This window comes from Pecten maximus, chromosome 7 (assembly GCF_902652985.1).
Source record: "Pecten maximus chromosome 7, xPecMax1.1, whole genome shotgun sequence".
Taxonomy (NCBI): Eukaryota; Metazoa; Mollusca; class Bivalvia; order Pectinida; family Pectinidae; genus Pecten; species Pecten maximus.
Window position 1 is genome coordinate 12,495,264 of NC_047021.1, and position 13,259 is coordinate 12,508,522.

General features: G+C 34.8%; 1 protein-coding gene across 1 annotated transcript; it reads left to right on the forward strand.

Moving 5' to 3' along the window:
• Positions 1-102: 102 nt before the first annotated feature.
• Positions 103-11,935, forward strand: LOC117331054 (glutathione S-transferase 1-like). The gene is made up of 10 exons (XM_033889647.1): positions 103-740; positions 2,121-2,213; positions 2,552-2,667; positions 2,861-2,971; positions 4,326-4,487; positions 7,984-8,170; positions 8,880-8,972; positions 10,434-10,561; positions 10,830-10,940; positions 11,576-11,935. Exons 1-10 carry the CDS (start codon positions 608-610, stop codon positions 11,738-11,740), a joined length of 1,299 nt encoding a protein of 432 aa, XP_033745538.1. The 5' UTR covers positions 103-607; the 3' UTR covers positions 11,741-11,935.
• The last annotated feature ends 1,324 nt before the right edge of the window (positions 11,936-13,259 follow it).

Sequence of the window (13,259 nt, forward strand, 5' to 3'; positions counted from 1 at the left end):
AATACAGACAATAATTTGTGCACCTGAATCATGTTATTTCAAAATGTTTTTGTATAGATCTTACCTGCAATAATAATCAGTTAACTGTAAAAAGCATGTTAAAATATATCCATAATTTACCTGGGTAGAGACATAAATAAAGGACACCTGTCTATTAAGGACACTTGATCTGTCCCGTTGTTGTATTTTATAGATAGGTTTGACTGTAGCTTCAAAATGATACTTTTATGATATCTTAAACTGGTCATTCTGGTCATTCTAACTAAACATAAAAGCTATCATACTAAAACTCACGACATATATGGAAGGGATGTTCGATTGGGATGTCATTATTCATCAGGAATGAACTTTTCTCTTCAAATCTGTAATTCAGAACACGAATAGAATTCGGGTACATAGTGCCTCACCTGTACGACAGATGTCGCTAACACGAAAAAGTACTTCCTGGACTATTTAGCACTCCTCACAAACATTCACTGAGAAAAGTGTGTTATCTAAAATCAATACTCATTCTTATGTTGTAAAATATGACCCATGCATCATAAATGCAGGTGATCACCTTCCATATGAACAGTCTCTTATTCACCCTTTCACCAACTCACACGTAATGTCTAAATACAAGTTAATCTTCTTCCCATACCGAGGGAGAGGCGAATTGGTACGCCTTACATTCATGGCTGCTGGGGTAGAATACGACGAGGAGATAATTGAGAAGAAGGAATGGCCTAAATTCAAAAGTAGTAAGTTTACTTATCAATCATACTTTATATCTACCATCTTCTAAGTTAGGTAAATGAAACATATGAAATTTTACGTAGAAATATAAAATGCAAAACAAATTATGATCTTAAAAGTAGGTGTATGTACGTGTACAACGTGCTGTTTATAAGTATGCTGTAGTATGTCACAGACTACTGTTGTACATTGTAACACGGAAGCGACATGAACCAGCTGTATACTGCATTGCTATGTTTCTGTTACTAATCCATGTTAACAGTAGCAATCCACTTGTTCTCCAAAATAACCTGAGCACTCTTCTAACAAATTAAATGAATCATCAATAATATGGATCATATATCAAGCTCGAACAGCTTAAATTGTATGTATGTATCCTGTCAACAGATTAACGACGTAAATGTTTTTATAATCTTATGAGGTTCGTTCACACTTCTGATGTTCTCAGAACAAGGAAGCTGCTACCAGGAAGTACACTAACTTCGGAGAAAAAGTGTACTGATTTCACTTTGTTATCCGGCCAAATTTGTTTGATTTAGTGACAAAAGTCGATGTATCGGTAGGTCAAGGACGGGCTAAGATATACGACGCAGGTTCAACCACTGCGGAGTTCTATCATAAATCCAAAAATCAGCAAAGAAATGGGCTCTAGAGCAGTATGGTGTCCAACTAATATTAACTATCTTCAAACACGCGTGTATGAGATGAAGGTTACGCCGACTTAGCCTATCCTACATCTTGCCTTCATCGACTTCCTCGACCACTCAGTCTGTCATATACCATGTATCCATCTTCTTCTCACTCACTACATCTTGGTGTCTGGCGATAAGTGCACAATGACATTATGTATGACGTCATCAAATACATGTATACACGCTAATTGTTTCTGACCCGATTGGTCGTACAAACAAATGTAAGAATAGATAGCTTCCTCGTTTTGTCACACTTGTTTGATTGAAATTAAACTGAAGGTAAATAAAATGTATTAAAGCCGGATACCAGTATGTGTATTAAACTAACAATATTCCAGTTTTATAATGAGCTTGATATTCTGTAATACGAAGTCGAACAATAGATCTTAAATCTAATTATAATATAGTGTTCATTCTCACTACGTTACATCAATATCTACCGACATCGCATAAGGGATCACGTTCTGGTGACCTTTGTTATCTCAATATTTCACTTTCAGAGCGAATTGTCAATTTTGTTTGTGTGTCATCGATCTCACCCATTCGTCACATCATGCATCTGAAGCTAACCATTTCGGTATAGCATGTATATAGCTATATGCTTAGTTGAATGAAATGACATGAAACATATTACCACCAATCCATGTACACATATGTATGACGTATGCATTACAATTGCATCTGTGTTTAAAGAGATGCCCACAGAACAGCTACCCGTACTGGAGGTGGACGGGAGGCGGTTAGCACAGAGTCTGGCTATAACCCGATACCTAGCCAGGGAGTTCGGTAAGCTGATTCCTTTGGATTGCACAAAAGTCTTCTTTGATGAAGAATTAATATGCGTTTTGTAGTAACAATCTATATTATGAAAAGGTAGCACTATTTAAACTCTTCTGAGTGATATTCTAAAACTTCTTAATCATAAATTTAACGACAATTAAACGACATTACAAATGTTAAGTTTCCTATTCTCCAAATCTGATGATTCATAACTGAAGTGTTCGCTTCATATTTAGTATTTAAGTGTAAAATCTTAATATTGTGATGTTTAATTAAAGCGATTGTGTTTTAATTCTATCTGTTAATATAAAAGTAGTGATATGTAGGGACGTATTATCTCACAGGTTTGGCTGGTCAGGGTAACCTTGGGCAGTGTCTGGTCGATATGGTGGTGGATACGGCCGCTGACGCATTCAAAGAGTATCTCAAATATCACAACGAGACTGACGAGGACAAAAAAGTAGGTTTTTTTCATCTACTACTGCTCAAAAAATGATTTTGTTTATCTCAAACCTATAAATTAAAGCTTTCTTGACTCTGATTTCAGATACGCTTATAAGTATTTTGAATGTATGTTGTGGACTGCTGGCTAGCAGCTTTATCTAGAAACATCGATTTTGCAATAAACTCTTATCGTTTGTTTCACCTTTCAGGCGGAGCTGCAGAAGAAGGTGGTGGCAGAAATCACACCACAGTTCGCGAGAATTTTTCAAAATCTCTTGGAAAATAACGACGGAACAAATGATTGTTTTGTAGGCTCCAGTGTAAGTCAAACAAAACGTGTAGGCGTAACAAAGCGACTTATAGATATAATACATATATTCTAAGGTAGAATTAACACGATAACATAATATGTCTAGTTTTATGTATATAATAATGACAATAGTAATTCTGTCATTATCATGTTAATCGTTAACCTGTTTTTGATGCTAGATAAAGTTCAAATGCGGCCTCGGGAAACAGTTCATCAGGTTGGTCCTAACACCGAGAGGGAGAGTTTTGACTGTTGACTGATAAGGCATGAAATAACTGTTTTGTAACCTGAATAATCCACAAGATTTCATATATAGGCTATTTTATTAGGCTGGGGAACGCGTAAAAAGTCTTCAGTAAACTGTTAATTCAGGCTCTGGTGGTGCATTTTCGAACTCCAAAGATTTCTTTCCTTTGCTATCGCAGTACGCTGTAAGAATGTGTTGTGTAATCGTATTTTGGCTAAATAATGCAGTTTCCTGAGGCCGCATCATAAATGTCATAATATATATTGTAGATTTATAAAAAAAATATTAGATTATAATGAATGTTTTAATAAATTTTAAATGTATAATGATTGTTATATTAAAGTTTAGATGTATAATGGTTGGTACAATAATAGTTAAATATACAATGAATGTTAGCTGTAAAATGAATGCTACAATGTAGATGTACAATAAACGTCAGATAATAATGAATTTTAGATGTAAATTTATAATTAATGCTAGATGTACAATTAAGCATTGATGCCATTTTTTTTAGCTTCATCGGGGTATGAAAAAAAATGTGTTTGCAAACTGTAGATTCTTACAGAAGTTTGCAAACAAAATTTTGTTCATACCCCTATGAAACTAAAAAACAATTGTATTAACGGTTAAAATTAATTTTTGAAAATAGTGTTCTAATTTAAAACATGTTTTATGTACAATTTTACTGGTTTTATGTGGGATTCCTTTTCTCAAATCAATACGCAACGTCAATTGTCGTATTGTGACGTCACATTTTTCGCGCCATTCTCGGAATTTCTTTCATAGAAGAATATTTCAATTTCTACTCAAGTTGGACTCGAGAAAAGAATTTTTCCGATACGCGGATTCATACAGTGTGCAAACAATCTTTGTTATATCCCGATGAAGCTAAAAAAAATTGACATCAATGCTTAAATAAAAAAAAAGTAGATTTATAATGAATGTTATAGGTATAATAAATGTTAGACATACAATGAATGTTAGATGTATAATAGATATAAAATGTATAATGAATGTTATAGGTTTATTATATGTTAGATGTACATTAAGTGTTAGATGTATAATAAATTTAGATGTATGATGAATGTTAAGATATTGATACCTTTCAATTTTCCAGTTGACCTTAGCCGACCTGGCTTTCTACGAAGTATTCACGCACTTTCTTGGGCATAACTCCGAGGCTTTGAAAGACTTTCCAAAGTTGGCAGCAAACCGTAAAATGGTTGAAGAGAACAAAAACCTAAAGCAGTACCTGACAAACCGCTATGATAGTATTATCTAAAGATAATAGAGGAACGTCGATGTTGTCAAGATATGTTGACATATTGCAGGGAATAAATATTGGTCGAAATGGATTAACTGGACAATTTGTAATATCTGGGCGGGATGTATGTCGTAATAATGTCAGAAGGTAATCATATGACTGAAATCACGGCGATGCCGTGCTAGTCAATCTTCAAAGCTACAAATCAGTGTGGAATGCAATGGACAGCACGGGCAAATGAAATACGACGTTTTCGATGTTTTATTAGGACTACCAAAAGTTTAAATGTATTAACAGTCAATCAATTTATATTAAGAGTCACAATGGCAGGTTCTGAAGAACATGGTCGGGTTATTTCTGAAATGATCGAGGTACTGACATTGATAACATTTGTATTGGCAAACAGGCCTAGCGCGTGTGATAAAACACCGTTTCGGTTTCCTCTATTTTGCATTGAAGAGAGGAAACGTTAGAATTGTTATCTTGTCTTTTTTTTATTCTTGCTTATGTCCATTATACTTTGTGTGCCCTGTCTCCTATACTACATCAATACGGTGTTTATTGTTTTCGGAAGACGCCCCAAGGCGATCCATGGACGCGATATATATAGTCCTCTGTTCGTCGTGTTCGTTCTGTCTCAAAATAGATTCTTATGAAATAACATTGTGTATTTCATAATAATCAAAATGAAATGCATACAACAAATATATTACATTTATTTTAAAATTTGAGGGGTAAGGAACGGTCCAAGGGAGGCAACTCTCATTATCAAGCGATATTATGTTTATCAAATATCTTGCTTACAATTAGCATCAAATTGGTGATATAATCACCTCATTTACTACCCGACCAGTGTTTTATGTTTGTTTATGCTAACTTGTCGCTGACTTTTCCTTATCCTCATACTTAAGTTGATGGTGTGTATCTGCAGGCACGTCAAACGTCCCTACCAGACTGTCACGTTTACTCTTCTGTCATAATTTCGCTATTACTTTTTAACGCTAGTCTTCCCGGATGTATACTTCACACAAAACGAACGCCAATAAATAAACTAATATACAGTAGATACAGTAAAACTTGTTTATAACGAATCCCACAGGGCCAGAGGAAATATATTTCGTTTGATCAAAAATTCGGTTTAGATTTTTATTCATTCTGTTACATGCAGAAATGTTGTTCGCAGTTGCTGGACAGACACACAGATAGACAGAGTTTTAAGAAAAGTAAATTTACCAAATGATAATGGGAAAGAAGTATTTAGTATGTGAAGATAGTTAGCTTCAGCCGATCTAGTGCTGCCTGTTCTCCTGTCATTCGCTGTGTATGCCTGGTATCTTCTGCTCCTCGGTTTTCTTTCGTCTTCGTGTGGTTAACAACTATCTTTGGATATTTCAACCCTTAACCCCAGTCGGTGGGTCAGTAGTGATGCCAGACCAAAACTCAGTAGAACCTGACTTCCAGCATTTGTCATTCTGACGGTGCCATATCCAGCATGGTGTTCATTCTTTTGCTCCGCCTAGTTTTAGCAAGGCCGATTTAACCTTTCCCCTACATTCATATATGCTGTAAGCTTTTCATTGAATGAACTTGGAATAAACCTCGGAAAGGTAGTTTGTTGACAAATCTTGGAAAGATAGGTAGTGCAGACAAATCTAGGGAAGACACGGGACGGGAGGGGATGGGACGCGTCGTACCGCGGCGGGCCGGGACGGACATTGGTAACATTATACACTCCGCTGCCCCTCCCCCATTTTCTGGCGAGGGCAACACAAATAAAATAATCAAGTAAATTTATATTTTTAGGTTTTTATGTCTCATATGGGACTTTTGGTGATCTTTACCAGGAAATGATACATTGCATCAAAGGGTTATCAAAATCATTTTGATCAATCATGAACGTAGATGTTTGTATATGTCATATGATGACTCCATTTAAGAAAAGAAATACGCACACGCCAATTTCCGGTACTGGGTGTTGTTCCCGCTTCCTGATTAGGCAATCGGGTAAGTCCATTGTGTGTCCTATAACATGCATTTTCTTACTAGTGTCGGTGTAGATAAAATATTATGTGTCTTTTCATTCGTTTAAGACGAATTTTACAATTTATTCATGACATGACATTCTGAATAGGTTAAAGGCCCATTGCCAATAAGATAACAACTCACTGTCGATAAGATAGCCAAAACTAACAAATATCTTTAAAAGGACCTGTATTTTTATTATCTAAAAGTTTGAACATCTGGACCCACAGCTAAATGTATAACGATAGCATAAAATCGGCACCTCGCTGCTAAAATACTGGAGTTATTTACTTTTATCCTGGATACATATAATTGGCCAAAATTTGTCAAATTTGTCTACCAAAGAGCGTTCGGGCGAAGCCGAGAGAGATGCTGTCACGTGCTAGAAAAAAATAGATCTCCTTTAGGTTTATAAAATAAATATTCTTTTCTTTTACGTCATATTGTCAAAATCTAACTTAATTTTCATCTTTCCCGAATTCCTAAATTCGATTTAAATTCATTGTGCGTTTACGTCAGAGCAATGGACGTCGTAGTGCTGATCAGGTAACACAGTTTAATTGCGTCTTATGGCCAAGAGGATGAGACAGAAATTATATCACTGGGCACACGCGAGATTGCCCTGTCTGACGTACGACAGTCGTTATTAGTAAATTATCAATTACATAATGTAGTCAGAATTCTTGCACATTATCATTCTTCAACAACAGTTATAGGATTTGAGCGTGACGCTTTCTGGTGACTTCACACGGCCAAACCGAGAATGATCCGAATGAGGTATTATGTGTAAGAGATTGCTAACTGATCGACATTTTGGTTCGTCTACTGGAATCTATGTCCACTGAGGTGAGATACAGTATACAAGAAACTCGTATGTCTATGGCCAGGTTTTAACTTTTAAGCAAAAGTCTCCAAATCGATTTCTAAATAAAGTAGCCGAATCGACTTATCCAAATAGTAGCTGAATCGACTTGTATACTGTTAGCCACCGAAGTTATTACACACTTTAGCCAAGTACTGTATTTATATATATCTATATATCCCTTTTGTATTAATTTATTCGAGATAAAAACAAACACATGTATGCGGTTACATTTTTCCTAAAAAAAAATATTAAATAACGAAAACTATATTGCCTCAATAACTACCTTTACAGTATCTCGTCAAATCCAGGGAGGTATGTTACGTCACAAGTGACCTATGACAAATTGACAATAGATGAGGGTAAGTGTGGGGATGCGGTTAGGTACAATAGTATTTCATATTTTGATGTAACTCCTGTCGCCGTCTAAATTGATTATTCAAGGCTGGTTGAAGCATCTGTGTTTGTAAGATGACCTACATTATTATGTTGTGTGATCGTGTTTACTTAAATGATAACATATCGCTGACCATTTGTCACCATTTTAGTGCATGTCTTTGCATACATGTCTAGTCACATTATCGGCGAGTCACACGTATGTGTATATCGGTGAAGCCCGAGTCCTGAAATCCCAGGCGGCTGCAGCAACCACAGAGACACGCTCACATTTCCCTGAGCAGCATGTCGACATACAAACTGATTTATTTTGACGCCCGTGCGAGGGCTGAGCTGATTCGTCTGGTATTCGCAGCAGCTGGACAGACATACACAGATGAAATTGTCAATGATACAGAATGGCCAGCCCTCAAACCAAGTAAGTCAATTCATTATACAACATGTATGTAACATTGTAAAATAACGTATAAAACAGAAATGGATACATTCTAGTCTAAAGTAGCGTTTTGAAGGATGCTGTATCTGTTATACAGCTAGGGTACAGATACAGCTAAGGGATGCAGAATTGTTTTTCTCACTGCGATAATCCCAAGCCAAATCATTCTAATCTTTACTGCACTCTTCTCTAACAATAGTCGCCGTAACCGGCAGGATACAACGAGACTCTCAAGTCAAGATATCGATCATATTCTTGTTTTATCTCATCGGTTGAAAAACCCGAGATAATACCGACACAATAAAGAAACCCTGATTCCAAATCAAAATCGACGTAACGAGTGCAAAATACGAACAACAAATATATATTTGCGTGGATAACCATAGAAATCTAGGTCAAATATCCTGTCTCATTCTCAAAAACCAGGGTGGTGAGAAACGGAACCACCAGTTATGGAACACGTCCGACATCGCATTACACAAGAAAACAACACATCCCAAAATACATCTATCGATCGAAACTTTGAGTTGCTAATGTTTCTGTCAGAAGTCTGTTACGGGAATCTTGATAACTGTAGGCCTTGGATATCGAGCCAACTTAGTCCTGCAAATACCACGGGCAGAGCTAAGAGAAAGCTAAGATATCAGCGTATCAAAATGGCTATCATGAGACTCTTCTCATTACTTTACAGAAATGCCTACAGGCCAGCTACCCGTACTGGAGGTGGACGGGAAGCAGTTGTCACAGAGTCTGGCCATAGCACGATACCTAGCCAGGGAGTTCGGTAAGACTTCTGTGCATCTTATGGGTTCCTCCAGAATGACTTTACGGTGAGGAGAACGTCAAGAAGGTCTCACTCGTGTGGCGTTGAAAAGTCACAGAACGAAATAACTGTTGTATGCGTTGATGAATTGAACCTGGTGATCACATTATAGATAAAATTAGATATGGGCGGCTGACGTGAAATAGTATCTAGTATTCCTTTTAACAGCTTAACTTCAGCTGAAATTCAGTCTTTGCAAACTTTTGATAAATCAAGTCTGGAATGAATATATATAAACAAATTGGTCAATACAAGAACACATCAAAGAAGTTCTCCATACATTCTCAAGATTATGTCCCTTTTGTATGTCCTCGTGCGTTAACTCGGAAACATATTCAGATATATTTTTCTGTTAAAATGTTCAAATTTGAAGGAAATAGAAAGGCTAATATCATTATTTGTCAGCTTAGAAATTCAAGTAGCAATTTAAATTTTGATTTATTTAATGATCATTTATTAAACTCTCCCACCTGTGCCTGTGATATTGAAAATGAAACTGCTTCACATTATTTCTTTGATTGTCCTAGGTATAATGCTATTAGACATTCTCTGTTTACCTCAGTAGATAGTTATGCAAATCATAACCATTCTAACATTAGCACTTTCTTACAAGGTTGCCCTGACTGTGATAAGTTTGTAAATATACAAATATTAAATGATGTTCAATTGTTCATTGGGAAATCGAGACGCTTTAATCTCTATATGCTTTAAATATATAAGTCATGATATTATATATTATATATTATATTGTATTGTACTATGTTATATTATTTATACCTTAAATTTTAATGAATATGGAGTATGTATGATTATACATGTCCTGAAATATCCCTTCGTCTTCATTGGTCACATGTGTCAGCAGTTGAGTTAGCTAAGTCTTGCATATATGTGAAGTATAGCGTCTGCTAAACATTATGAGTGATAGTAATTTTTTCTGACAATTTTTTATATAATATTTTACATTTATATATATTATTTTCGCTTAATTATTGACAGGCACTACCTGTGCATACATGCACATGGACTTTTGGTCAATGCCTGTCAATGAATAATTCTTATAGATAAAGTTCATATTAAATATTATCAAATATTATGTATACATGTATATATAAGCAAAATGTATGAATGATGTGTGAATGTTTATGTTTGAGTTATCTCCCTTAAATGTTGGTTATACATGTAATTTTTTCATTTCATAGTAAATTTATATATTAATTTTATATTTATACATTCCAATTGCCACCATAGGAGAAAATTTATATAGGCTTGTCCTGTTATTTAATCCTTTTGACAAATTACATCAAATGTCAATAAAATTTGTTGAAATGTTAAAATGTGTGTTAGTATTGCCACATCTTTGGGATTTCAATTGACTGTATATAGCATAAACATATTTCAATAATACTTCACGTCACGTTACAGATATGGCTGGACAAGGAAACCTGGAGCAGTGTTTGGTTGATCAAGTAGTTGAAACAGCGGCAGACGGATTTAACGAGTTCTACGAATATTACAAGCTAAATGAGCAAGAAAAAGACACAGACAAAAAGGTAGTACCAGTGTAGATAAAGTTATATATATGCTTAGACCATTAAAGTTTTGTTTTGTTATCTAGTTCATGATAAAAACATACTGTGATGCATTATGAGGTTGGTCCTTATGTTGTGATGACCCTGGCATTACGTTAATAGTTAACGTTGATATAAGATGTTTATTGATGATATTTCTCTTTAGAGTTGATGGATATGACAAATGAATATATTGAATCCATATATCTTCCCGTTCCTTGTTTGTATACTGTTATGTTGTAATTGCTAGGAGGAACTCAAAAAGGCATTTGTAAGTGACGCCGTTCCAAAGTTTGCAAGAATCTTCACCACCTTTATTGAAAACAGTGGAGGCAAAAACGGATACTTTGTTGGAGCAAAAGTAGGTTAATCATTATAATCATATCTTGTTATGTTGATATTCCTTGTCTAACATTACATATCTATCTATCATTTTCTGCCTGCGGAATAAAATCACAGGGCTGTAATTGATGAGGTTTTATTTATTAAGACTTCATAATTGTACTCGAAAACTGTCTCTGTATTAATACTTATTTCTCTGGAAATGGGAAAAGAGCTTTACCAAACCATGCAATTATATAAATGAATTTACTAGTAAAACACAATTGTAAGTATCGTTGTGTTGTCCAGAAACATGAGTTATTTCAGGATGACATAATTCGCAATTTTGATACAAAATAATGACTGCATACGTTGTTTCAAATAAGTAAAATGACTGACTTTTTGCTACGTATCTTGACTACGGTTTGTTTGCAAGTAAACCTACTTGTAATGTTCTATACAGCTTTGATGTGTAAAATCCACGTACCTTCCTCTTTTAAAAAAATGTGTACACCCATCTCTAGGCAACTCGTTATTACAAGACGATTTATTTTCAGATTAAATCATGTTTCCCTTTCTTCAATTAGATATATACCATAAACATGCCTGGTTCATGTATTGTGCCTGTCGACTCCTATGAAATAAAAAGTAGTTAATTTTTTTTTTTAATTTCAGTTGACTATTGCCGATATGGCATGCCACGATATATTTACAACATTTCTCCTACTTAACCCAGACGCTTTGAACGACTTTCCCAAATTGGCAGCAAACCGACAGAAAGTGGAAGAAAACGAGAAAATAAAGGAATACATAGCAAAGCGTCCAGAAAACTCGATATAGAACCCACACATCAAGAGGCTTCGCAGTATATGATGAGATATCGATATTTACAAAGAAATTTTCCACATCTCACGGAATGTGACATATCTACTGGAATCAATTAACTAATGAACCAGTTGTTTCCATGTGGTTATATGTAAGGTGTAATTAAACCCAGCAAGTACGTTCTGAATAAAAATATTAAAAGTCACCCAATTGTACTAGTCTGTGTTGAATATATCTAAACGATAAAATGTTATAATATATAGATCACCATTGATGTTAACTGTGCTATGTGTAAACGTACAATATGGAGACACAGCATACACTATATGTAGGTATACATTACAGGTAAGTAACCCTAACTTGTTTAAAAGTTGTCCATTATATATACATGTTTTGTACCAAATAAAAACAATTACCAATTACAAATTAATGTTCAGGCTAGAATTTGATAACGTTGACAACATGTGTTATATATATGACAACGTTTCATTCCCCCTTTTTAAAAAAAATCATTAAATCAATTATTCTATTCGGAAATGTATCAACAAACTATTATACAAGTCCTCTCGATTTTATTATATCGTGTTTTGTGTGATAAAACGCAAGTGTCAATTAAGAGAGATAGCAAGATAGATACAGGATGTCGTGATTATGTATCAATATATCATGCCACTCTATGTCAAACTCAAGCTAGATAAGGAAATCGTGATTATGTATCAGTATATTATGCCATTCCATGTCAAACTTTAGGTTGCTACATGATGTCGTGATTATGTATCCGTATATAATGCCACTCTATGTCAAACTTCGGGTAGATACGGGATATCGTGATTATGTATCAGAATATCATACCACTCCATGTCAAACTACAGATAGATACGGGATATCGTAATTATGTAGCCGTATAGCATGCCACTCCATGTCAAACTACAGATAGATATAGGATGTCGTAATTATGTAGCCGTATAGCATGCCACTCCATGTCAAACTACAGATAGATATAGGATGTCGTAATTATGTAGCCGTATAGCATGCCACTCCATGTTAAACTACAGATAGATACAAGATGTCGTGATTATGTATCAGTATAGTATGCCATTCCATGTCAAACTACAGATAGATACAGGATATCGTGATTTCAGTATATTATGCCACTCAATGTCAAACTCCAAAAAAGATTTTTTTTTTTTTTTAAATTTATATTTATTGTATTTTTGTAATGTAACGTCTTGTCTTTACAAATATTTTACTCCCCATGCAGGAATGAAACTGAAGATAACATAAACATTTAATTTCATTTTTTGGCCTATCAATGATTTGACATGTTTTAATTGAGTATTTTAGTATCCATATCAATTTAACAAATTACTCCCCTTTGATTGTTCAATTAATTCCCCAAATATTGCTACCCGTTAACCTTTATGAAAAGATATCTCCAAAAATGACTATACCGCTATGGATATTATAAACATATACATGTAAGTTATATTTGTAAGTACAGTATGAGAGCCCTCCTGCATGAGGACAACACTAT

Coding starts and splice junctions, on each gene's coding strand:
- LOC117331054 (XM_033889647.1), top strand. CDS start 608: ATGTCTAAATACAAGTTAATCTTCTTCCCATACCGAGGGAGAGGCGAA. Junction 2,972..4,325: donor ATTGTTTTGTAGGCTCCAGT/GTAAGTCAAACA, acceptor TCAATTTTCCAG/TTGACCTTAGCCGACCTGGC. Junction 8,171..8,879: donor ATGGCCAGCCCTCAAACCAA/GTAAGTCAATTC, acceptor ATTACTTTACAG/AAATGCCTACAGGCCAGCTA.